Here is a 27794-nt window from a genome sequence, read left to right on the forward strand (position 1 = left end):
CAATTTCCATCAACATGGATTTATGGCTATTTAAGTTAATGAAAGCAACAGATTATAACTGAAAATATAACAGCTCTCCTGATGATTAATATCCTCCATGCATTCAGAAAGAGAATCACTATTGTTCATTACCTGCTGGTTTTCCCCCACCTCTATTAGAGCATAGAAACTAGGAGCAAAGATTAAAAACATACAAAAATGAATCTTTATTTGCCAGATGCCCTGTTTTTAATACTACCCCAGTTATCTGAATGCCTTGTAGAATATACCTCATACCTTCAGATAATCGGGATTTTCGATAATTGGGAGAGCTGGCACAAGACGCTTCCAAGTGAATATTCTGGATCTCCGCACAGGTTGAAAAGCCTGCTGGGTTTTCTCACCTGATTTTAGAGTATGAAAACCAGCTTGCCCAATGGATACGTGAAACACAATGGATATGTTCTATCTTGCCTTAAGCAAGCAGTCAGCAATTGCATGAGAGACTTGGTGGGGATGCCCAGCACTACTACCGCAGGGGAAAAATAACCAAACTTTGCTTAAAGGGGATGGTTCAGCTAAATCAAGAACAATAACACTTTACACTTCTATAATGACTTCAAAGGATCTCAAAGTATGTTACAAATAATTAAATAGTACAACACCCCTGTGAGATAGTTAAAATGAGACAAGAAGTGGGTAAGTGTCTCACTCAAAGTAACAAAATACACTAGCAGATAGCGCCAGTAATTAAACCCACTTACCAACAATGCAGTCCCTTTTCCCCTATCAACCAGCCCAGCTGCTCTACAGAAGACTGGCATTTAACAAGTTCTGCTGTTTGAAATTAAAAGCAGTAACATCTCTAGATACATTTAATGGTGTGCATCTTATAGGCAATCAATGCACTGAAGTGCAGCTATTCTCTTGGGCAAATGAGGGGGGGAAATAGATCCCAACAGGCAAACAACATGATGAAAATACAAGTCTTCAGTTTACTTAGTAGCTAAGAAGTAACTTAGCTTTGAAGGTCCCCATTATGACAATGAAAGCAGTCTTCAGTAAGACTTTATTGATTTTTTTAAGATGGTAAAACACATTCTGAGTTCCCTAAATTTGTACTCTGGTGATGCAGACTTGACCAGGCTGATCGTTTAGGTTAAGGGGAGATGTCACATTTTTGATCAGTAATCATTAATGTCCTTTCTATCCGGCATACAAATGAAAATGTGTCAAAATATTATTTCAAGTTGATTTCTTTAGGATATGGAATAGATATGGCAGAGTAACTGATGCAAACTGAGGACTGGTCAGCCTGTGTGTGAAACTAGGAAACTAATATGGAAATAATTAAGCTGCTGGTAAAATGATTGAGTGCATACCTTAAAGTGCCTTTATAGACTATATAAGAAAATTGAATGCAAACAATTATTATTAAAATAGTATTAATACTAGTCTTATTTAAACAGATTAAAACAAGAGCATTTAATGATTGGGTTGCTACTCAGTACTTAACACACTGGCTTCTGCATCGTACTGTATTCAGATCACTTGTCATTCTCAGTATGTACTACAGGATGTATATAGCAGAGTTGGGCAAATTGGTATGCCTGCATTTTAACTGGGAGCCTCCCAGCCTGCGTAAACAGACTCATGTTAGTCCACTTGAGCTAGCATGCTAAAAACAGTGGTGTGGACTGTGGTTTGGGTGGCAGGTTGGGCTCTCAAGCCCACCTGGCCCCTAGGTCTGAGTTCAGTGGCTAGCCCAAGTCTTTGTCTGAGTTGCAACATCCACACTACTATTTTTAGTGTGCTAGCTCGAGCAAAGATAGCGTGAGTTTGTCTACTTGGGCTGGGAGGCTTGCTCCCAGCGGTAGTGTAGACATGCCCATTTAGGCCTCTGTCCAGCAGAAACTTAATGCCCAAGCTTAACTGTGCATAGTCCTGTTGATTTCACTTAAAACACACATCTATATAGGAATGAGGATTAAACTGCGATTTCTGTGGGGGCCATGTATGTATACATAGGGTGACTAGATGTCCCAATTTTAACAGGACAGTCCCGATTTTTGGGGCTTTTTCTTATATAGGTACTTATTACCCCCTACCCCCATCCTGATTTTTCACCCTTGTTGTCTGTTCACCCTATGTGTGTGTATATATATACACACACACACAAAAATATTTGCCCAAATAACCCTGTTTTTCCTTCAGAATTATGCAAAGGAGCACCCAACCTTGAGCTTTTCTATTTTGACCAGATAAATCAGAAATGGAGGAACTGATTTCATTACCATTTTAAAAAAAAATAACATAAAAGGTACATTTTACCAAATTTTAATCAAGGAGTTTGATTTGTTCTTTTTGTAAAATCTGCTTAATTAGAATGCCCAAAAAAACCTCTTAATCAAACACACACCTGTCCTGGAAATGGTGGACGACTCCCTGTCCAGGTGACTTGACTCTGATTTAACTGACGAGAGATCTGTGTCAAATTTTGGCCTGTTGAAGAAGAGGACTGGATATCATTCACACCAGGCACATGTACCACAGATGAGCTAAAGGGGAAAGAACAGAAAATGGCTTGTAGGTGATAATACAATATTTATGACGCATAAATTGTATGCCAGATACTGAAATTTTGTTAATCAACCCATTAAGGCAAGTTGTTCCAGACTGTCTGCATAAGGACTAAATGAAAATGACATGACTTCAGTATTAAAACTATCAGGTATTTTGAAATTCTAAAATATCAGACTGATTATGCAGACACAGTGCGCCAAATTCTTCTTAGTTAGATCCATGCAATCTCATCCAAAGGGCTTGCATGAGTACAACCAAGGGGAGGATTTTAGAAAGATGTGTAATTAAATTATTTTCCATATTGGTTTGGCCCCCAATTCAGGAAAGTAGCTCTCCTCAGGACCACACTTAAGTATGTACTTAACTTTAAACATGTGCTTAAAGTCAGTGGTACTTAAGCACATGCTTAAATGCTGTCCTGAATCGAGGCTTCTGAAAGGATGCTGTTCATAAATATTCTTTAACCTGTTTCTTGTCAGTGTTGCATTCTTTCTGTAAAAAGAAGAAAATATGTGTTATGTAACAAAGATGTATGTTTGATTAGCTGCTTTTAATTCTTGTTTTCTCCGGGTGGTGCTAAAAGATATCACAGTTACAAATCAAACGAACTAGTGTTTTGAGCCCTGGAACAAAAAAGCAGAAAAATACAAATAGGAAAAAATGATTCCTAACAGAATTTATGTAAGTTACAATTTATTGTTTCCCAGATCTTGAAATATTTTAACCTTATAATGAAAATTATACTTTTTTTTGTTCAGTGTTCTTTGTATGGAAATCTTTGGACCTAGTGACTATACTAGCTATAAAACACATATTGATACATAAACTTAAATATACATCCATGAATCCCAATATTTTATCTGAAAGAACGTTCTGGATCTCATATATGGACTGCACTTCATAAGTGATTTGTTGTTGGGTTTTGCCCAGGGGTGGAAAGGGGGAGCCTCTGTAGTAATTTTTTATCTTTGCCTTTACTCTTTCTGTGTTAAATTATTGAATAATTTACAAAAACGAATAGATTGCTGTTATGGATTCATGTATGTCTGTATCAAACTACAACCTCCATTTTGCTTTTGTGAATGTCATTTTGATTATAAAACTGTTTTTTACTCCATCTTGGACTGGGATTCCAAGAAGTCTCTAACAATACAGAGCAATCAAGGGTTGTTTCCCATTCACATGCAAGCACCATAAGACAATGAGTTAGCTGCAGCCAAAGGAATCAGTTCAACTAGGTAAGCTGGTAACCACGAAGTCTCTGATAAGGGACTTGAAGTCACTGAGGAAAGTTACCAGACAAACAGGACTGCAGCTATTTTAGATGGGGAAAGGAGGGACAGGGAGCAGACCCAGGACCAGAAGCAGTCAAGGCTGAGCAGGATGAAGTGAGGAGGAATTCTGGATTCCCTGAAAAGATACCGACCAAATCGCAAAGGGCTCTTGGAGTGGTAGAGAAATTGAGGCAGGGGTTTGTATGCTGGGTTTGTTGTTTTTTTGTAGATCTGAATATCTCTTGTGCTATCTCAATGTAACGTGTGTGTGTTTAGAAATTCCTTTGCAGAGTCTGTATTACTTGCTTTCACTCTCATATAGTCCCTGAAGAGGGAAATAGGAAACCGGAGGGTTCACAGCTTCAGTGGATCTATAGACGCATGCAACTATTTGGGAGTCTGGTGCTAGTTTCTGGGCCTAAGCAACTATCCGATGGCATCCCCACTGCCAAGAGGGGTGTCAGGCATGGGGTCTGCACCTGGAGTATGAGAGTAGAGGCCCAGAGCCATAGAGGCAGTGTGCCACAACTCTGCCCAGCCCCCAAAGGCCAAGAGCTCGTGGGATATAAAAAAATAAGAATGGCCATACTGGGTCAGATCAATGGTCCATCTAGTCCAGTATCCTGTCTTCCAACAGTGGCCAATGCCAGGTGCTTCAAAGGAAATGAACAGAAGGCTAGGGGCAACCAGAGATTGTATCCTTGCCCATGTTAGCTAATAGCCATTGATGCACCTATCGTCCATGAAGTTATCTAATTCTTTTTTGAACCCCATTATAGTTTTGACCTTCACAACATCCCCTGGCTATGAGTTTCACAGGTTGACTGCATGTTGTGTGAAAAAGTACTTATTCACTTTCTCCACACCATTCATGATTGTATAGATCTCTATCATATCTCCCCTTACTTATCTCTATTCCATGCTGAAATGTCCCAGTCTTTGAAATCTCTCCTCATACGGAAGCTGTTCCATACCCTTAATCATTTTGGTTGCCTTTCTCTGTACCTTTTCCAATTCGAATATATCTTTTCTGAGATGGGGCAACAGAACTGCACCAGACTGCTACACTGGATCCATAGTTGGGTGTCCTAGTAGGGAAGCTCATCAAGGCATTTGTCTTTATGCCACTAGTTAATGGGGCAGATTACAAGCTACAATGAAGCTACAGTTAAATTTCCAAGAAACCCAACAAAATCAAAACAACAAAACATGCCACATGTCAAGATGGCTACTGACAATTTACATATAACATCTAATTAAAGAAAACTTGTGATATCATTGCCAATTACAAGGTTAAGAACACACTGATTTCTATAAAATTATAGCATGTATTAAATTTCTAATTCATAGACCTCATAACCAACAGTTATTGCATTTGAATGGTTGTTCCTTCATTTTCAAAACATTGGCTAGACCAAAGTATTAACCTAACGACAAACTCATTTACAACAGCTACCTGCCATGCATAGCTTGGGATTTCATTAAATAGAGTTGCTCAAGACAGTTTCTCTTCGGTCACTTTAAGCAACAGGAGAACAAAGAGGAACAGATTAGCCTTCAAGCAGGTAGGCTTCATTAACAGCTAGGCCGTTTAGTGAACAGTCATAAATCTTCTTTACTAAAACAGGACTAATACTAAAGTAAATCTAACCACGATGGCTACAGAAATCTCAAGGGTGTGCCAATTCCTAAACTTCAAGTAGTCTGTCAAACCTATAGTATCAGCTAGTAGACTCAAAAATATTTCAGAAGCTACTCACACACCCAAATTATACACGTTTGAAAATGACCTACGATAGGTCTTGCCTACAGACTGATTCTTCCCGATGAACTTTTGTGTGGGAGCCAAGCTGACACAAAGGAAGAATGATTCACGCTGTACAGGAAATGTGTTAGCGTTACCTGTATTCTGCCTCCACAGAATCAAAATGTCATTCCCTTTCGTGTACGGAAGCTATTGGTGCTGCCCCGGGTACTGTACCTGAAAGCCTTTCCTGAATGCCCTGGCTGGAATGGGCTCCCCTGAGAGTAAAGCTGTTGGTTTCCTGCTGGGGACGCAGAGGCCATCATTTTTTTATCCGCTATAAAAAAAACAAAACCATCAAAGAAACTCTTAGGAGAGGACGAAATAAATTAACAATTTGTTCACCAGAAAATAACATGTATACAAACTACATGGTGTGAGTAACATTCTCCTTTTTAATCCCTTATGGGAAGGCCCTATGGAACCCAGTATGGATGAAACCAATAGGGCTGTATGGAAATTAAACCAAGGTCAAAAGGTGCTTTCTATGGAATTTTTAAATCAGTCCACAGGATGTAATAATGAACTCTCTCTCTGCTACAGAATGCAACAGGTTGGCTTAAAAATTCTACAGAAAGGTAACCATTTTCTATTAATTCCATTAACTCTTTTCCAGAGGAGACTGAATTTATGTTAATGGAGGTTACACATTTGCCTTGGGAAGAGACTATATCCTTCTGGATGCAAACAACAGATATTTCTTTGACATTCGGGCTTATTCAGTGTGGTCTAAGGTTACATCAGCATTGAAAAGTCTGTTCCTGACTTGCAGAGCTAACAAATCTGTAGTAACAGTGACTGGAGGCTTATTTCTTGTATGGGAGAGCTATTTTTATTATTTATTTTTTAAACAGTCTTCGAAAGAAAAGGCCTCCTCAGTTTTTTATAGCGGGGTGCACAGGTCTTGGATAATCTGCCGGGTGTGAGACAACACTACTATTGTTGTTAATATGGTATTAACTATTTGTATTGCTATAGCAGCTAAGACTAATCTGTGTTCGGCACTGTACAACCGGAACAAAAAGCTGTACCTTCCCCAAAGAGCTGACAATCTACTCCCCTCAGCAGCAGCGGGAGTTATAGTCCTGGTTCTTCCAGGCACTATGGTGGAATTTTGCTCACAAATCAGGCTGATCTGTAGCCCCTTAAATACAGATTAATCCCACTTTACTCAGAGGAATTTTGTCTCTGTGAGGTCTGCAGATCAGATATGTAAGCAGTAATTTAAGGCAAAACTGAATCTCTCCGGGACACAGTGAAGCTTACTTTCTTTACTCTGACAACAAACTGGCTTGAGCAGGCCATGAACTAGGCTGTGTCCCAATGGAATGAAAGATTAGCATAATCATACAAAGGCACTGTAAATGAGACGCATACAGAGATGCCATTGACTTTTATATTCTGTTCTTACACTGTAATAAACACATTTACTCTTGTGATCAGTCTCTTCATTTGCTAAAACAATGCAGGGCAAACATGGCCATTCACTTTTTTAATAGGAAGTTCTCTTGTGTAATTCTAACAGCTGACACACCAGGGATTGAACCAGGGACCTCCAGAACTAAAGGCATGAGCTGCTAAAGCTTGAGCTAAAAAATATCTTCCCGCCCCAGTGGGGAGATGTAAGAACTCATATCCTCTGCAGATCAGCACAGAGGCAGCCCTCTAACATACACACTCACCAGTAGATTTCTTAATAGTACCATGACTGGGATAAAGCACGAATCAACTTTGAATTTATATTTTGCTAACTATCTCGGCTGGTACTTTGAGAAGGAACAGAAGGTCTCTGCTCTGAGAATCCACTAAGAGATCTGAAAATCTCAGTAAACTATAGAACCTCCCCTCTACAATGCTTGTTTATACAGCTACAACTGCCAAAGCTACTGGCAACCCTCCATTCCCCTTTAACAACGTAAAGGCCCTGCTCCACCTTTCCTCCTCCACCTCCTCTCTATCTTCCCTCATCACCTTTAAGTGCAAAAAACTGCTGATCTTTTCATGACTGTCTGCTGCCACACACCTCCGATAACTCTATAAACCAGGGACGCCCCTCCTTTTCCTCTGATTTCACTTGATCCTCTCTTGGTGATCATCCTCTCTGTATTTAGAAAGAGTGGGTCAGATGGATCCCAGGATGTGCTGCAGCAGATACTCTAGAACTGGCTGACCTCAGCCAGCTGGAGGATTCCCTCTCTGAAGGGGAATTCCTCAGGTGTCACAGAATTGCACAAGAGTGGCACAGGGGATGGCCAAGGTATCCCTATGCTCCTGCTATCACCAGCTGCCAAAACACCTTCTGGGGACCACTGACAGAAGATGCAGTTAAAAGTAGCTTCCAGGTGCTGAGCTACTGAGGACTGGGAGTGGTTTAAACAGAAACCTTGCTCCCTCCTGAACTCTGCTGAGTATTCTAGTCACACCTCAGAATCCAGCCCTCTGCTTCTTGTCTTTTCCCCCCTCTGCCTCTCAGCTCTTCCCTTATAGCACAGCAATAAATGCACCCTTGCTGTCCACTGTATTTTGCCAGGTGCCCTCTAGTCTGCTAGGCTCAAAATCCCCCTACTTTCTATCCCCATACCCTCACTAGTTACTCATTTACTCTTCCCCAACCAGGGCCTACATCCCCCTTTTTGACTCCTGCAATACCCAGACCACCAGAGGCGCAGCACGCAGCGGCAGGGCACTGGGGGCACTGCCCCGCCGAAGTAGGGAACCCGACACATCCTGTTTGTTTAATATATAATGTGAGAGTGAGAGAGAGCAAGGGAGAGAGATGAAATCCAAATCACAAACACAGCAAATCTAGGGCAGCCTGCTGTAGATTTGGTGGATTCGTAATCTGGATTTAGCAGCAGGGCATTTTTCTCCTCCAGCTCTGTGGTGGACGTGCAGCCTGTGCAGTCAAGGTCTGGCAGGAGGTGAGGCAGCAGCGGTTCCCTGTGGGGTTTGTGGTGCTGGATTTATCACCCAGGCCACAAGGCAACCATAGAGTGCTCTCAAGTGCTGGGCTCTACCTGCACCATATAGACCATGCTGGTAAACCAGGTACCTTTTAGAGCACACCAGCAGGGTTTACATGGGGCAGCTGAGCGCAACACATTAGGGCACTCTACACCTTACACTTCTGGCCAACCACTGGCACAGACTCGAGGGGCACAATGGACGGGAGGGGGGCGGAGAGAGAGGCAGGCCCTCCTTGGCCACAGTGGGAGCGAAGGGGGAGAGGTCTCACCTAGTCCCAGCCCCTCCAGGGGGCGGGGAGTATGGGGCAGGGAGAGGAAGAGATCCTACCATGAACTCTTACTCCTTCCACTGGAGAGGCCAGGATTGGCTAGGATCTCTCCCTCCCTTCCACTCCCCTCCTAGCAGAAATGGGACCTCTCCCCTTCTCCCCCCACTGCTGCTGGGACCGGTGGGGGTGGCTCCGTGGCAGATCAGCACAGAGGGAGCTGGGATGCGGCAACTGGGACTGGGCAGTGGAGATTGGGGCCAAAGCCGCTGACAGCCTGGAGCAGAGTAGCCTGGACAGTGGAGCTTCCCACAGGAAGCAGGCGGGAAGCACAGGTAGGGGGAGGTAGGGACGGGATGGGACGTCTTTTCCCTGTTTCTCTCCACTGAGTGGGTAAATTGCCCAACTTGCCCCAAAGCTCACTAGTGATCAACGGTGGCACCACATTAAACAGTGCTGTATCTCAAAATGGCTGCTGCTCAGAAGGCATGGATGGGTAAAGCATGAGGTCTTTTATTTTAATAAAACATGTAGCTGATGTAGTGCGACAGATGCAGGGCACCCAAAAATCCTGTGTTTGTCAGCGCTAAACTATTTTTATAAGCCAAACTGCAGAACGAAGTCTAGTATCAGTACAAAGCAAGTGTCTGCAAGCAGCATGCAAGTTTGTCAATATTGTTTTTGGACACTTTAGCACACCTCTAACTGAGAACCCTCCCTTTTTATCATTAAAAGAGTCGTTGATCATGGCTCCCATGAGATACTCACATAGGGAGCACATCCAAAAAAAAGCACAGCTTGTAAATTGATAAAAATGAAAAGTGAAATGGCATTTCCAAGAAGACAACTCCTGAGCTCACCTCACAGCTTGCTACACCCTTAACCCTGACCTAGTCACACAAACAGTTCAGAGCTGTTTGAGTATTAGCCAATAAAGCAGCCAGAAAGCAAGATGTTCTCGCTTGGAAAACATTGTTCCAGTGTTTAGGGTTGGAGTCTTGCTACCTTCCAGCAGACCCCCTTTATGGCCCCAGACACTGACTTCACTCTAAGAGTAAACAGACAAGGATGAACAGGAATAGCATAAGTCTCAGCAACAAAGAGACAGAATATCACGTCTATATTGAAGTTACAGTGCCTTCACAGTTTGAAAAGGTCAAGCTGTACATAAGAAACTCATACAGTGAGGTCATCTCCTTATACCCCTGTAGTTAAACACAATGGGTCATTTCCTCCCTCACTGCAAGACACTTGCGCATTGATTTATTTAAAACAATAAAACTTCTTCATTCTGGGGGAAGTGGGGAAGGTTAAGAACAGCGAACACTTAAAAAACAAACAAGGAAAAATATTACACCTAACATCATCTACAAAAACAGATTTTTTTTTAAATTGTAAGCCAATATTACACAGTCTTCATAGCATTGCTACTCCAATCCGTCTCAATGAGCCACACTGACATATACTGTCTGAGAAAGACGGTTACTTCCAATTTTAGAAGCTGGAAGACCTATTAAACATGTTTACATCCTTTCATGAGTTGCATTGAGAAGTGTGTCTTTGAAAAAAGGTTTCAGATTAGCAGCCGTGTTAGTCTGTATTCGCAAAAAGAAAAGGAGTACTTGTGGCACCTTAGAGACTAAGCAATTTATTTGAGCATAAGCTTTCGTGAGCTACAGCTCACTTCATCGGATGCATAAAGTGGAAAGTACAGTGAGGAGATTTTATATATACACACAGACCATGAAAAAATATACATTGTAAGGAGAGTGAGCACTTAAGATGAGCTACTACCAGCAGGAGAGTGGGGTGGGGGGAGAGAAAACCTTCTGATCTCAAAGTGAATATCCTTCAACAAAAAAACTTCGAAAACAGACTCCAACGAGAGACTGCTGAATTGGAATTAATTTGCAAATTGGATACAATTAACTTAGGCTTGAATAGAGACTGGGAGTGGTTGAGTCATTATACTAAGTGAAACTATTTCCCCTTGTTTATTCCCCCCCCCCCCCTGTTCCTCAGACGTTCTTGTTAACTCCTGGAAATGTGCTGGAAATGGCCCACCTTGATTATCACTTCAAAAGGTTTTCTCTCCCCCAACCCCACTCTCCTGCTGGTAATAGCTCATCTTAAGTGATCACTCTCCTTACAATGTATATTTTTTCATGGTCTGTGTGTATATATAAAATCTCCTCACTGTACTTTCCACTTTATGCATCCGATGAAGTGATCTGTATCTCACAAAAGCTTATGCTCAAATAAATTGCTTAGTCTCTAAGGTGCCACAAGTACTCCTTTTCTTTTTGAAAAAAGGATGGCTACTTCAAAACTGCATGGGAAAGATGTGGCTACTAAGTGAGAATAGAGGGTGGCTTCTAAGTGGAGCTGGACAGCGTATCAGCCTGTCCTCAAACCTTCTCAGTTTCGTTCAGCTTCCTTTTTGGGGGAAATATCTGTTTTCAACAAATTCTATGCATCGTTCTTTGAGACTCACCTGCCTAGTGACTTCTCTGCCACAACGCTTTTTTTTGTTCTTTCAAAACAGTTTAATATTATTAGGGCCCTTCATTTTCAGTTTTTATTTTATTTAATTTTGCCTGGGAATTTATCAGTGTTTATTATCACAACAACAAAAACAGGTGAAAATCAGTGCAAAAAACTTAATTTTTCTGGGTAAATATCTGGGTTTATTTTTGTGGATGGAAAGACAGGGAATTCTGTTCATCAATGTGGTTTTCTGCAGAACTAAAACAGAACTCAAAACACAATGCCACCTCTGAGTTTAAGAAAACAATATATCTCTAATCCCCAGATGAAACTTTTCATTTGAATAAATAAATAGTTTATTGCTGTAGACTTAGAACTATTCCCCTATCATAGAATCATAGACTATCAGGGTTGGAAGGGACCTCAGGAGGTCATCTAGTCCAACCCCCTGCTCAAAGCAGGACCAATCCCCAATTTTTGCTCCAGATCCCTAAATGGCCCCCTCAAGGATTGAACTCAAAACCCTGGGTTTAGCAGGCCAATGCTCAAATCACTGAGCTATCCCTCCCCCCTATAAATATATTTACATTTAATATTTGGGCCACACTGCTTGCGGCGCATACACTCAGCTTTATCCTTTTCTCCTGCTTTTGTCTTCTTAAAACTTTAGAATACTTTGTGTTCTGAAATGTACAGATTTGTGTTTTGTTCCCATTGTAGCGTGTCATATCTTTAAACCATTACCTGCTAACATCTTGGAATGTGTATGTGGGTGGGCGTGAGATTCATCAGTACGTTCAGATGTGCATGTACTTCAGAACTTGCGCGCATGCCTGTTTGTTTATTGTGTGTATCTTGTAGACTAATACATAGCCTTCCTTTAACAGGCAGCTTTGTATATACACACAGAGACTAATGTATTATCGTAATACATATATCTCATGCAACGGATTGTATTTTCCTAACCAAACAACGTTTTTTAAAAAATAAATTTGAATGACAGAAAAGTAGAAAATCAGAAAAAATGGAAAACTACTTTTTGTAAAACCCAGGAATTTTTCGGTAAAAATAGGTTTAAACTGAAAATGAAGGGGGGCTTGCATATTACGTAATCGTTCTTAAGGTCATGACTACAGCTTACAAAGACAGTATTAAAAATTAAATACCAGAGGCTCTCACTTACAAGCAGTTATTCCTGCAAACATCTCAGCAAACCTAGGATTCTGCTCCTGGGAGAAGATAGCATCTGGCTTCTCCACTGGCTTTCCACCCTCATGAACGTTAGCTGGTATATTTGGAACAGGTACCTGTTGTTGACACATGCAAAGAATGTAATTCTCCCCTTCCATATTTGACACAATGAGCTCAAGTATAGCCACAGTGTCTTTTTGTTTTGTTTAGATTCTTAATCACTTTGTGTTTCAAAGATCAGAGAAACCAGTAAAAAAACCAAAAACCACCCAGAGATATCACCTGAGATAAGTCATAGGAGGACAACCCATCTCTCTGATGTACTTCAAGCTCGGCCTGCTGTTGCTGAAGCTGTCTGCAAATTCGAGAGGAAATGACAAGAGTTACAAAAAATATAATTAAGAAACCGAGAAGGAGGCTTGGCTCGCTCCTTTAAATTCCCATAGCAAATGTAACCGCTTTCAGAGTCTTTGTTGACAAGCCATTTCCTGCAAAGCCAAAATATTTTTAAAGATTTCTTACTGAGAAAACCTCAAAACACAGTACGGTTCTTGCTGAGCATAACAGGATCAACAATGCCTTGCACACCAAAACTCCCATTGACTTCCAAGGAGTTTTGGGCTGTATCCTGCATTCCTTACACACCCAACTTCTTCATAAATGTCATTTATTTTTAAAATGCCAATTAGACTTCTTTAATCTGCAAAGAGCAATACGCATGGCCTGTTCCTGGACTTGCTGAAGTCAATATTAAAGTGCCCACTGGCTTGAATGGGAGCAGCATCGGGCCCACAGCAATCAACAGGTGGGAAAATTATTTCCTCGTTTTATAATCTCGTAGATTCCTGTGCAGATTATAGCAATATTATGGCAAAATAATAATAAAATACTACTACTACTACTTATATAACTCATATAGTGCTTTTCATCAGTAGATCTCAAACTATTTCACAATCTTTTAGTATATATATCCTCACAATACCCTTGAACTGGGACACAGAGAGGCTAAGTGACTTGCCCAAGGTCACATAGTAAGTCTGTGGCAGAGAACATAATGGAACGCAGGTTTGCCAAGTCCTAGGCTATTGCCTGAACCACTGGACTGTGCTTTCTCTCTAAATAACCCCCTCCCCCCCAAGGTATTTACATTGCCTGGTCACATATCAATGTATGTGAGTGTTGGGGTGGAGGAGGAGGAGGAGTGTATCAAAGCAGATACTTCCATATTAGAGATGTGAAGAGTTTTGCAGGGAAATAATTAAAAGAAAGGACAATGTATTGCATATAAAACCATTCTTAATAACCCACCCCATTCAGCATAATTTTGGTTCCACTCTCCTCTACATCACAATCCAGATTCTATTTATTTTCCCAAAGCTTTGTACAGCAGAGGGTCTCCAGAAATAAATTAGTTTTACATTTACTAGAAGACATCTTTTATAGAATCAATGTGTGGACAAATGCTGCAGAAAAAGAGTAATTTTTAATACAATGAAAAACAAAGGAAATAAGTAATTTAAACGAATAAGAGTCACTTCAGATATATTCAATAAAAATGAAAGAAGAAGCACAATCTACCAAAATTTTCTGGGTAAATCCCTGAAACACAGTGTCAGGCACTGTTACTTAAGCACACCAAATTAGTGAAATACCAGCAGATATAGTTGAAAACTATAATTAATTAGACACATTTATTGTCTATGAAGCCTTGTAGGGACACTACTAATACATAAATATATAATCTTATTAGCATTAACTAAGTGTAACTTACTTACTAACATTTTACAAAATACATAATACAAATTCTATAACGTAGTTATAGAAATGGATAGATCTTTTATATTTTAAATTAATATAGCCATTAATGTATTTTCTGCACCTTTATCTTTACCCACTGTGTTTTTAAAAAAGATATAAACCCTTAGGCACCTAAGTAATAACTTCACAAATATTTGAGCCAGCTACATTAGCTAATACTTTATGACACCCAGAAGTTCAGAAATCAGACCACTATAATGCAAAATGCCATTGCAGAATCAGTTTTTCCTCATAAGGGCTAAAATCTGATCCTGCTAAAGCCAACAGCAACCCCCCACCATAGACTGCAATGGGATCAAGATTTTCCCTCTCAAATATATCTTACACAAGCCTTTACTTTGAACTAACTGTCTGCATCCACAAATCAGGTAGCTGGAAATCTTATTCTAAATTATTACATGGCACCCATGACTGGAGTAGGAGAATCTCCAAAGAATTAAGAAAGCAACATCAACACCTCTCTCTCTCTCTTCCTACCCAAAAAATCAGAATGAACGGTATGGCTAGATCTTTGGAATTGTATGTGTGTTTTCTGTGTGAGGTGCTTACTGAGGGAAAGTCAATTTGAAGAGAAGTTTTGCGTTTAGTTCTGAACATGGTACGGTTACTGGCCTTTCTTCTCTCTCTGGATAAGGAGTTCCATAATGTAGGTCCTGCTGCCATAAATTTTTTTCTGCTATGCTCACAAGTCTAATATGTTGACAAGTTTATGATTCCAGTAGAATGTAGCTGTCATGGGCAGGTATCAGTCATGGAGAGAGACATGATCCCCCATATAATTAGGGACCAATCCCATGGATGGCTTTGAGCACTAGGACAAAGACCATGAACTAGATTCTGTATTTAATGACAGGTTTCAGAGTGGTAGCCGTGTTAGTCTGTATCAGCAAAAAAATGAGAAGTACTTGTGGCACCTTAGAGACTAACAAATTTATTTGGGCATAAGCTTTCATGGGCTAAAACCCACTTCATCGGATGCATGCAGTGGAAAATACAGTAGGAAGATATATATATATACACAGAGAACATGAAAAAATGGGGTGTTGCCATATCAACTGTAAGGAGACCAATTAATTAAGGTGGGCTATTATCAGCAGGAGAAAAAAACCCTTTTGTAGTGATAATCAGGATGCCCCTTTTCAAACAGTTGACAAGAAGGTGTGAGTAACAGTAGGGGGAAAAAAATTCAACACTTCAACCTCCTTGGTCACTCAATTTCAGACCTAAAAGTCGCAATTCTCCAACAAGAAAACCTTCAAAAACAGACTCCAACGAGAAACTGCAGAATTGGAATTAATTTGCAAACTGGACACCATTAAATTAGGCTTGAATAAAGACTGAGTGGATGGGTCATTACACAAAGTAAAAACTATTTCCCTATGCTAATTTTTTCCCCCTACTGTTACTCTCACCTTCTTGTCCACTGTTGGAAATGGGCCATCCTGATTATCACTACAAAAGGTTTTTTTCCTCCTGCTGATAATAGCCCACCTTAATTAATTGGTCTCCTTACAGTTGGTGTGGCAACACCCATTTTTTCATGTTCTCTGTGTATATATATTTTCCTACTGTATTTTCCACTGCATGCATCCAGTGAAGTGGATTTTAGCCCACAAAAGCTTATACCCAAATAAATTTGTTAGTCTCTAAGGTGCCACCTGTATTTAATAAGGAGCTAGTCCTGAAACTGGAGCACTTGGATGGTGTGTTCTGGTGACCTATGTGGCTAAGCAGATGGACTGCTGTGTTTTGTACCAGTTGGAACTATTTCGAGGTGAATGGCTTCATTTCTAGTTATGAACTGCAATAACCAAGCCTGCAGGACATAAATGCATGCAATACCAGAGCCAGGGCTGTGACCATTAGAAAGGGGACACAATCTTTAGGGGGCCAGCTGCAGGCAGACAGAAATGGGCATTTTTACTAACACAGCTATTTGGGCATCAATTAACACCAATGGGAAGGAAGGTTGCAAACTGACTTAAAAATCTGAGGGCAGATGCCCTTGATGGTGGGAGGATCGCGTTTTAGCCAGCTGATCTTTATCAAAGTACTGATTCTGGCTAGCGGCTGAGAAAGCTGGGAGACAAGTGCTGTTTATGCTGAACATAAAGGAGACGCAGAGCTGGGTGTTGTCCAGGTGCTGCTGTCATTTCAGCCTGTGTTGTTTCAATGGCTCTGCTGACTGCTTTATGTAGATGCTGAATAATATAAGGAAGAAGATTGAGCCTTGGGGGATTTCTCAGGTGAGGGTTTTGGAGGTGGAGGAACACTTCACTCGCCCATAACAAGTATTTGGATTTGGTCTGAGGTGAAGGACCTGAGTAGTCTCAGGGCAGTTCTGTTTTAACCATTTGCCTCTTTAAGGCGGGAGAGGAACATTTGTCAATGACACCAAATGTTGCAGGCTGAAAACCGTCCATAAATTAATACTGTTTCTACAGAGTATCAGCATTTATCTGATTTTTTTGGCTTCTGATGGCTTAAGACAATTAGAGGCAAATTTGGCTTGTACTAGTTCTGCTAATGGTTCCTTTCTGGTCTCTTGGTCACATCTAGTGATGCTATTTATGGCATGAGGGGCTCAAAGGCAGTTGACCCATCCACTGTGGTCTAACCCTTACTATGACCTATACCCAGCCACCAGGGATATTTTTCACAGGAAGACAGACATCAAGACTGTGAGATAGAGGTGACAGCAAGACCAGAATTGGATTGATAGGAAAGTAGGCCACCTGTAAATAAGATCCAGTGTTTTGGGGGTAGCATGCCCCTGGCCTCCTCCTGAAGAAGAACGAGGCTTCATAGACAGGAATTGCAAACCATTGGGCCTTTCCCTCAAGCTGGAAGATATTACAGATGGATTGGGTAGTAGTGGTGGAAAAAAATGGGGTTCAAGATACCAGGGAGATGGACCTCAACTATCTGGATAAATTCTGGGCTATGGCCCAAAAAGTTAGATCCTTATCAAAACCATATTTTAAAGCTGTCCATTACTATCAAGAACTTGAATCAGAGATTCAAATCCCAAACAGCTGGAGACATACACTATATAATAAAGAATCATTTTTGTATCAGGTGGCGCAAACAGAAAAGGTATTTCCCAAGTATTCCTTGGACCATGGATTTTCATTAATAGTTTATCAAACAGAAAATGAGTACGTCTAAAAAAACCCACTACTGTATGCAAAGGGATTATTTATTCAGTAAGCAAATACACGCTTTTCCAACAAAACTCCAGGAAGCAATTTAATCACTGAAAATATATGGGGAAATTTTTCCAAACACCATTCTTTGGACGATAAAAACCCATTAAATTGTGTTGTTAACGTGAAAGCTAATTCCATTGTTTCAGTTGTTTTTATTACTGACTATATGGTGCGTGTGTCAATAAACAGTACTTTAGGTCTCTTCTATTAAGTATAAAGTGTGTTCTCTTGATTCAGCCACAGATATACAAAGGAGTCAAACAAAATAGCATACTTAATTAGCTCTGTTTGTTTGCCAGCACTTGTCTAACCTGGAAGTCCTCCGCCTGTCTCTATTTGAAGATACTCATCAGTAGCATTTGTTAACCTACACTACAGAATAAGTACCAGACTAGATCAATATTTGCTTACAAGGCAAACTGTACAAAATCCAACTACTATAAAGAACAAATATTTAAATGCATCTTCTCTGCATTGCATTGTACTGTACTAAGTTCATTGAACTGTACTACTCACTTCTAATTTAATTTTAAAAGTGGGTTGGGTCTCTCATTTTTAGCAAGTATTAATATCAAATGTGGTTTTAGCTCTTTAAGAAAATATGCAATGTTTCAGAGAACAGCCAAACTAGGCACAGTTGAATCTTGTTGTTGGGATTGGTTTAGATACTCTTTCACCTGCTGCCCTTTTGAATGGATGATTATTACATATAGATTCCTTTAGTCATTAGATTTCCAGATCAGATGTGTAACAATGGGACAAGCCAGGATGGTTTTGGAAAAATTCAATCCTCTTGTTTTGGTTTGCAAGCGAAAGCCAAAACTGACCCTGCTTTTGATTTTAGGATTCACGGCTTAGAGGAAGCCATGAAAGATGAATTTTCTGGTTCAAAAGATGATATCCTACATAGCAAGTGGAATATTGTCTGGGTCAACTGAGAATTCCCCAGGTAACTGCTAGAATTCCTGGCTCACGATGGGACTCCCTGTGAAAACCTCTCACTATGCTGAGGATATTCTGTGAACCTGAAGGATTTAATTGCCAACATTGATTTATCTAAGCAAATACTGGAATAAAAGACTCTATACAAGTTTCCTTTTGAAACTGGAGAATTTTCTAGTTGAATACCGGTGTCTCGCTGCATAAACTCTGGAGTCACCAACTTATTGTCCTGGCTTCAAATTGGTCAAGAAGAATTCAAACTTTAGAGTGGGCAGTTTTCTTGTTGGGGAGAAATGAGTAGATGTAGACTTGAGATATCACCCCTAGTCCATTTTTATTAGTAATAGATAGCAAAACCTTATTTTCAAAGTAGTAACTGGGACAATGGCTATCTTCACTATCATGGGATAGAATCTCACTGAAACAGCTGATTTCACAACTGGTCTACTCTACTGCACCTTAATCAGAGGCAGTAATCAACCAGAGCTGTCCATTGATTCAGCCAGAATTCTGCCTCTGGTAGGATCTGCACCAGATCCTTCGGAGGACTGCAACTCTACCACTAAAATATTTCAAGACCAACAGAAGTCCCGGATTCATCAATACACACAATAATCCAATCAGGCTCATGAAAAATGAAAACATCAAGATCTCTAAAGGTTAGGAAACAACCCATTTCTTCTCTCTGTGCATACAAAATTAAGAAACTGTTCATTCATCTCAGGGTAGATGGGCTCATTCAAAGGCACCTCAACCTGTGTGTTAAATAAATGTTAGTCAATTTTTTCTGGAACTTGAAGAGGAAGATGATGTGGTGAGGTGATGTGTAGCGGTCTCCTTTTCAGCTGAACACAGTACAAATGCTAAACGTTAAATACTTCATCTCTGCAGGAAGTTTCTTTTGGATGATTATATCCAAAAGAAACCAAGCTAATTTTTCTCTTTTTTTTGGCAAGGTACTAAACACAGAAACGAAGTTGGGAAAGTCAACTGCTTCAAGTTCCAAAACAATATTCTAAAAAACAACCATGACCACCACTGCCCTCTACAGTCCTCTTTGGAAAACAAACTGCATTCACTGGGCAACACAAAATGAAACCTTTCTAATAATAGAGATCACTGGCAGGCAAAACAGACTTCTCTCTGAATTCAACTGATAGCTATTTATCAACATATATCTATATATCAAATCAAACGTATTAATATAGCATCAGTCTCAGGTCAGAGTGCCTGTAAGATAAATACATGGTTTAAAACTAACAGCTCAGTAAAATGAATACCAATTTTAAAATGAAAAAAAAAAAAAAAAAGAAAAGAAAAAAAAAGCCTCACAAGATAAACCCTTCCTCCAAGAGCTTTAAAATTATCACCCTAAAGCAAATTCTAAAAATAAAACAACAAGGGTTAGAAATATACTATTTAAGCTAAGTCACACACTCTTTTCTTGTTTCTGTGGCTGAGTAGGCAAACAGGGCCACAGCACACACCATCAAAACATTTTCACTACATAACCAGTATTCTAGTTTTTAAGCTGGTGAGGTAAAAGGCATGTGAGCCAGGAATGGGGCTAACCACTTATTTTTCAGGTGACCACAGAGGTTTTAAGAAAGTAGAGCATGTATAAATCTTCAATCTGGCCAGACCTACATAGACAAAGACAATTATGTCTCACAATACTCGCATACCTCCTTGCCAGGTAAGCCATCTGCATAGTTTGAAAATGCAGAGTTGTAAATGCCTTTTTAACCGATTATTGTTCAACATTTCCAGATATTCCTTAAATGAGAAAGCCCAGGGGGAATATTTGTTGCGTGGACAACTGCCATATCCAGTTGCGTGAAGATATAGACAGACAGACATAGAAACTAGGATTTTAAAAGGGATATTGTCGAAATATAGAATAGAATTAAACATATGTTTACCTGGTCCCTTGTCTCAAACAAATACTTGTGGCCAAATTTTTAAGCAATCTTGAGCCAATATACTATGGTGCTAGATGCATTATAAAATGTATACACAAATCAAAACCTGTTTCTGATTTTGCATACACAGTTGACTGCATCTGTAAAAGAGAATATGCACCCCCTGTGTCTTCAAGTAAATCAGCCTGTTGGGCCCAGTGTCCATTTGCAAATTAACCATCTGTGCATGCAAGAGATGAACCTCCACTGATTCAGTTACAATTAGACATGCAAAAAATGGGCATGCAAATCAGAGGCTAATTCTGAAAAGCTGCCCTTCAGAAGGTGAGCGTCATATACATACACAAATGGCAAGAGAGCAGAAGTCGGTAGAGCTGTGACTATTTACTCAAGCTGAGACTCTTCCCCAAAGAATCCAGAAAATAATATATCCATACACAGGTGAAGCATAGCAATAGCTAGTGAGCCATAACAGTAAGAATTGCACTGTGCATGTGTGTATGGAGGAGAGAGGAAATGGGAAAAGAAAAAATAAGTCAGTTGAACACAACCTAGATAGATGTTCTGTTCCTTCTAATCTAGTACTTAAATTTACAAGCTTTTTTTTTTTTTTAAAAAAACCCCAAACCAACAGACTTTTTTTTATTGTGTCACAGCTCTCCAAAGAAGGAGGGAAGGCAAAACATATTTAGCAATTTCATTTTGTATAAGAGATAACGTGGAAACATCATCTGTCAAACTAACAGCATCCAATCTCCTTATTAGGGAAACATCTCTGGTTTGTTTTTAAAACCAAGTAAGGATAGATATGACAGGATCCAGATACTAGCACAATTTTATTCATCTCAGTCTGTGCTAGGGAGCCAAGGTATCTTGAAAAGGAAAATATGGCACAATAGTCAACACTACTTAATTTATAGGTCAAAATTTAGATCTCTGGACTCCGGAAATAAAAGCCAATTATTTCAGTTGGCATCCAGTTATCAGCAATTGTCTCTAATTTTGCACGCTTGTTTTTATGTATGCAAATGATTACGTGCAAAAGTATGGGTGTGCATCTTTTCCACCCCCATACATAAATATTTGGGTGTGCAAATGAGGCAGCTGAATAACCAGCTCCCTGATTTCAATAAACAAGATTTATTTGCTCCAAATGGGTAGAATGTCCTTTTTTTCAGGCACGGTTGATATGTTACCAATAAGGGTTTTAGTTGGCAACTAAAGAGACCTCAGAGCCAATTTTAACCATTTATTTTAAGTAGTGTTAGGTCAGTGCATAACAGAACAGTGCATACCTCAATCTGTAAAAAAAAAACAAACACCTTTTGCAGCCTGATCACAAACAACTTACACTGTTTGACACCGTTCTGAAGTTAGCTTACAATTTGGTACATTTATAGGACTTTGTATATTTTCATTGTAACTTATGTCTTCTTTTTTCACAGAGGAATTTATTTTTAAACAACATTATTTTTGCCCATAAATTTCCAGGACGTTTGAACATCTGTTTATCTGTCTGGCACATCAGATTTTTGCTGACTTAAGCGAACATTATAGTTGTTTGTTAGGACGCTACAAAAACAGTATTCTTTCCTGAACAATTCTTGTAAAGGTTACATCTTTCTGGTAATTCTGAGCAAACTAGCATTTTTTCTTCTCAGCGTGATTCCCAGGGCACTATGGGAGTTTAACTCATAACCAAGTTACAAGCGTTATAAACTCTGGTGCATAGGCTAACAGGTAGGATATGCAAAAATGGGCATATTGAGGGTGAGGCTGGGTTTCAAGTGACCCTTAGTGTCCAAGTCTGTGTCATTGTCAAAACGCTCTCCTAAGCAACAAGATAGAATATAGGGTGATAGTTGAAACAGAGGAAGAACACTTACCATATTTATAAAATGCAAGGCCAGAGGAGAGTTGGTTGTGATAGTGAAATTATCAGTGCCCATCTACATTAGTTAAGTGCCTGTTTGAGATCTCCATAACACATTCTAACAGGACTGTAACATAGATCTCAACTTTCCCTTTGAGTTTTAAACTTGTTAAAAAAAACCCACCCAGCTTAGTCCAAAGCACTTTTTAAAATATCAGATTATTATTTTGTCGGGAAAAGATCCATAACAGAAGAAAACATCTCACGTTAGCTTCTGCAGCTGCTGGCTCTGATAGTCTGTGTTATGAGGTTATGCGGTGAATTAGGCTGCACTGGATTCTTAGGAGAACTTCTTTGGAAGCGACTCTACAATACCAGTTTGGGGATTAAACATCTTAAACCTCTCTCATGGGTACAGTCACAGATTGTGCCCAGAATAATTTAGACTCACAGTTATTTGAGCACATGGCTCTAAAGGACCAGGGAGGCATTAAGATGCCAACCTAACACAAGCTGCTGATGTGAGCCTGCCAAAGAAAACAATCAAAGGAGCTGTTCATCTTTGTAACCTTTACCCCCAACACCAAGTAAGTGCCAGTCTTCTCCTACCATGGTCCGTTCAGGAGTTACTCTAGCAAACTGCCACTGGCTGCAAGGTCATAGGGATGAGTCAAGGAGAGGAGGAACAGGTCTAGGACATGTACACAGTTATAGCACACAAGAGGCAGGAAACTTGTTTATGTGAGCTTGCCATTCCTTTAAGCAGCTCTGCAGCTTTCCCTTTGGCCTTATGAACTGGGCTAACTTTTCTCCAGTCTCACAACTGAATTGAACTGGATTTGGACTAGCTACCAAGAGGTGAAAATCGCCACCCTTATTATTAATTCTCTAAGCTATCCTGTTCTTGGCAGATATTGTGCTGCTGGAGGCCTTATCCTAGCCTTCAATGGAGGCTGGATCAAGCCTGTTGGGCTTTTCTGATTTCACGAGTTATAGTTATTTGTTTTAATCTGTGCTGCATCCATATGCTAATGACACATAATATATGGCAATATATGTTAAACAGAAACATTTATTTGTGAGAACTTGTATTGTAGACAACCCGACTATAGTTTGGGGGTAAGGATAAATGAATGCAACTGGAAATAAGCCACCACGAGAACCTGACCTTGAGTTTTTACATTGGTTTTAACCGCATGTTTTTAGATTAAATTCTTTAAAAAAAAAAGGCATTTCAAACTCCATGAAAAGCACATACTTAACGTTAGTGTTGGTGCAAATGATGTATTCAATCTCATCAGAATAAGGATTCTGAAAAGTGAAGCTGCTGGTCCTGATTAACATCCACTCCCGGTTTTTGGTACGAAAACGATACATCACTGACAGGACTTGGCCCTTCAGTTTAACAACCTAAAAAAGTTTTTGTAAAGGTTAGAGACAGCTGACTGATACCTGATGTAGAAACAAATAATACACCACCAATAACTAGTAGATTTCATACTGAAACTGTGCAAAGATACAGATGCAATTTGGATGTATTCTTTATATAAACCCAACAACCCAAATCCATTCTGTGTTTTCAAGTAGCCTCTAAGGACAAAACTGACATGTCCTGGATTACAAAATACTCTCTTTCAATTTACATATAAAGACCAATGGACTGTGTCTTTATCCCAATGGGAAGGCATTACAACAAGGCTTTAACGTGGAACATATATCAAAATATATTATGAGAGAAATAAAACCACAGCATCTTTTATCAGATGAATGTTTAGAAATAATCAGAAAACAAACTTTACAAAATGTACAAAACAAATGCCAAGAGAAAACATTAATTTTCATTAGGTTGTCTGACCACTTACAATTCCACTTGGCTGCATGGCTACCTGTTATATTTGCACTGCACCACTCACACTTTAGCATCATAGCTAAGCAAAAACTCTGAGGAAGGGATACTTAGGAAATGTAATTTGCTTTTCTTCAAACATGCTAGAACTCAGATACGCTTCCATTGCAATGTTTAAAATTTTCTGTCAGACGTGGCATGCCAAAGCATCTGATTCTGAAGCACCTCTGTCTGAATGTGTGTCTATGGCCATTTAAATTCCTGAATGTCCACCTCCCATATCCCCCTGGGTAAAGTCTATCAATATATCTCTAGGCTACATCCTTTCTCCTTGGATGTTTTTGAAAGACAGCACAGTCAAAGCAGCTGGAGCTCATACAACTGTTCATTACAGTCATGTCTTTTGATGTCTGGACAGTCAAGTCATATCTGCCTATCTTCGGGGTTGGAAGATTCTTTGTTCTCATGTTCACATGTTCGGACACAATCTATCTATAGGCGCCAAACACATTATATACTCCCTCTTGCAATACCCATGAACATCACCACACAAATATAAGGTTCTTTAAAAATCTATTCCCTCTCTCAAGAAGCACCCATTCTTATCTCAACATGTGAGGAAGTCACATGCATAAATCCTTGAGCACCGAGAAAGAGCATACCACAGGGACTTAGGAACACATAGCCACAGGGCCTTTGGTCACTTTTTAAGCTGGAAAATCAACTGAAGTCAACTGAACTTTAGGGCATTTTTAAGTCTCCTTTGTTCTGCTCATTAGCTGGGGCCGAGGATCTGGCTCTGCTCCTGTGTTCCTTGTATAGCCAAATCTTCCGTTGGACTTTCTTTCACTTGTTCTTAGCAGTGATAGTGAATGTTTTTAAATTTTGCCTATTTCTTATTATCTCTTTCCTGCATGTAGGTAGGCAAAAAAAATATTAGCTTATTTCAGGTTTTGTCTCCATTGTACCATCATTTTTACAAACAAAGAAAGAAAAAAAAGTGGTATAGAACAGCACTGAATTTATCCAGCTTTTTAAACTCCCATATAACACAACAATTCTCCAATAAATGATTAAGAGCTTTGAAGAAATCCCAAGAGGAAGAATTCAAACACTGATCTCATGAATAAGCACCGGCAGGAAAATATTGGCCAGGATAAAGATGATGAAATTCCACAGTCATCCCACTAAACAGGTGCGACAATTTCCAGAGGGCGGAAAAAGAAACAAACGAGATTTGAATGCAGAAATAAAATGTACTGTTTAAACCTGCACAAAGTAATAGGAATAAAGCTGAGATTAGAAATCAGGAAGAACATTACAAAACTTTACCAAGAAAACCCTTGAGTAAGAAACCCAGCACTAAGAACAAAAACTACAGAGAGGAAAATGTTTAACTGAAGATCCAGAAAAAGACAGGAAGGACGTGACGGGGACAAGATAAAATAATTACAGAAAAGTGAAAGACAGAGACAAAAAACCACGAGGAGGTATAGGGTGAGCACACTGCCCCGACTGGTACTGCTGCAGGGAAAAATGTCTGTCTCCGGTGTGCTAGGCATGAACAACTGAGAGGAAAATATGTCTGCAACCGCTCGAAGAAGAAATATAGCTTCTCTGGGTTTTGGTACGACTTGCATCTTATGACGAGACTTGGAAACAAACAAACAGGCAAAACAATAAATCAAGACAAAAGACATCTCTAAGACTGAATAATTGGCATGGTAATGTGCCAACAATTTCACGAGGAGGGGTGGAAGACAGGCTATGCTTATAGTGGAATGAACACCACGAATACGTGCTCTATTATAATACAACTTAAGGCATTTGTGATGAAGACGGAGTAACAAGTTAATAGTTTGTAGGGCCTACATGCTTATATCTAAACCAGAATTGGGATGTTTGGTAATACAGGACCAAAATTCTACCCTTGACTGCACAAGTTCCACTGAAGTCAGTGGTGTGTGTGTGTGTGTGTGTGTGTGTGTGTGTGTGTGTGTGTGTGTGTGTGTGTGTGTGTGTGTGTGTGTGTGTGTGTGTGTGTGTGTGTGTGTGTGTGTGTAATAAAGGAAGAATTTGTCACAAGAGTGGAACTTTGTCCTACAGGGGACACAATGAGGCTTTGATGACGAAACAACAGATGATCCCAGAATGGACCATCAGATCCCAGATCCCAACCCCATGAACTTTCTCGAAAGCTCGGATCTGGATCCAAATTTTTGGCTTGGGCCCATCTCTCAATGTGACATGTACAACTGACTTTTAAACAGAAATAAACTAGACAAATAAGGTCTAAAGCAGTGGTTCTCAACCAGGGGTCCGGGGCCCCCTGGGGGGCTGTGAGCAGGTTTCAGGGGGGCCACCAAGCAGGGCTGGCGTTAGACCCGCTAGGGCCCAGCGCAGAAAGCTAAAGCCCTACCACACAGGACTGCAGCTTGGGGCTCTGAGCCCCACCACGTGGGACTGAAGTCTAAGCCTGAGCAACTTAGCTTTGCGATGCCCCCTGTGGCATGGGGCTCTGGACAATCGCCCTGTTTGCTACCCCTTAACTAACGCCCGCCCTGGCTTTTATATGCAGAAAAACAGTTGCTGTGGCACAGCTGGGCTGTAGAATTTTTATAGCATGTTGGGGGTGGTGGGGGGAGGGGGCGCGGCGGACTCAGAAAGGAAAATGTTGAGAACCCCTGGTCTAAAGAACCTTTCCTCACATAGCTGCACTGTGATCATGTTATGTCTTGTCCATTATCTGATGGTCTGGGTCTAATTCAGAAGAAATGTTATGTTTCTTGAAATCTGGCTAAGGCATTCAGCTGAAACTTACCTGGGCCACATGCAATTATTTTCTGCAGTTTTACAGCAGGCTAGGTCATGTAACGCCTCAGGAAGAAAGGAGAAGATTCTGTGCAAATAAACGCTGCACTCCATAGCGGAATCCTAATCCTCACCCATTCGGATTGGTCTGTTTATTAGTAGTCTGTAGCCTGACTTTGCTAACAGGAGTTATCCTGGAAGAAACCTGGTGTTTACTCCATGTAGCTGCTGACAAGCAGTTGCAGAGGAAGAATTGCTCTAATCTGACTTTTTCAAAAGGTTCTATTTTAAAGTGATCCACTGGATCCCAGGTTACATAGACAGAACATAAAGAAGAGACACAAACTTCAGTAATGTCCAGAATAATAAAACCTATTCATCCTACTGACTATGCCCAGAACAATACAACCTATTCATCCTACTGAAAGTTCAGGGTTAATGTTTTACTTAAAATACATCCTTTTGTAGTTTCAATCCAATAAACCATATCCTTTTATCAACAAATGTTCTACCACCACACCCACTGTAAAGAATACAGAAATTGTGTTAGCGTCCATTCTGAACGTTTTCCTAGTGGATATTAGATAGCTGTCCTCTGGAACCTTCTGATACAGAACTCTATTTGTTGTTCTTGGCCTTGAGAACATATCATTCTGGCTTAATTTTCCCACCCTGATGAATGAATTTATCTTCTCAAGGAAGTAAAGGCTCTGAGATGGATTCTGGCAATCAACCAACAACTGCAAATCCCTCTGACTCTGCTATGCACCAACCTGCTTTTGACAGCATCAGCAATTTAAAAATGTCAACTTTACCGAGGATT

At 40.1% G+C, this 27794-nt stretch overlaps 1 protein-coding gene across 3 annotated transcripts in view; it reads right to left on the reverse strand.

Moving 5' to 3' along the window:
* The window catches only part of ARNT2 (aryl hydrocarbon receptor nuclear translocator 2), a 137139-nt gene that overhangs the window by 13078 nt on the left and 96267 nt on the right, over positions 1-27794 (reverse strand). For 2 of the 3 annotated variants that reach the window (XM_074966447.1, XM_074966448.1), the window contains exons 13-18: positions 23573-23724; positions 12833-12905; positions 12543-12666; positions 5818-5917; positions 3028-3054; positions 2399-2537 (exon numbers count right to left, since the gene is read on the reverse strand). In XM_074966447.1, the coding sequence (XP_074822548.1) occupies positions 2399-2537; positions 3028-3054; positions 5818-5917; positions 12543-12666; positions 12833-12905; positions 23573-23724 (615 nt within the window). The remainder of the gene's footprint in view (positions 1-2398; positions 2538-3027; positions 3055-5817; positions 5918-12542; positions 12667-12832; positions 12906-23572; positions 23725-27794) is intronic. The other variant, XM_074966449.1, reaches the window with a different exon arrangement.

Source organism: Natator depressus, chromosome 10 (assembly GCF_965152275.1).
Source record: "Natator depressus isolate rNatDep1 chromosome 10, rNatDep2.hap1, whole genome shotgun sequence".
Taxonomy (NCBI): domain Eukaryota; kingdom Metazoa; phylum Chordata; order Testudines; family Cheloniidae; genus Natator; species Natator depressus.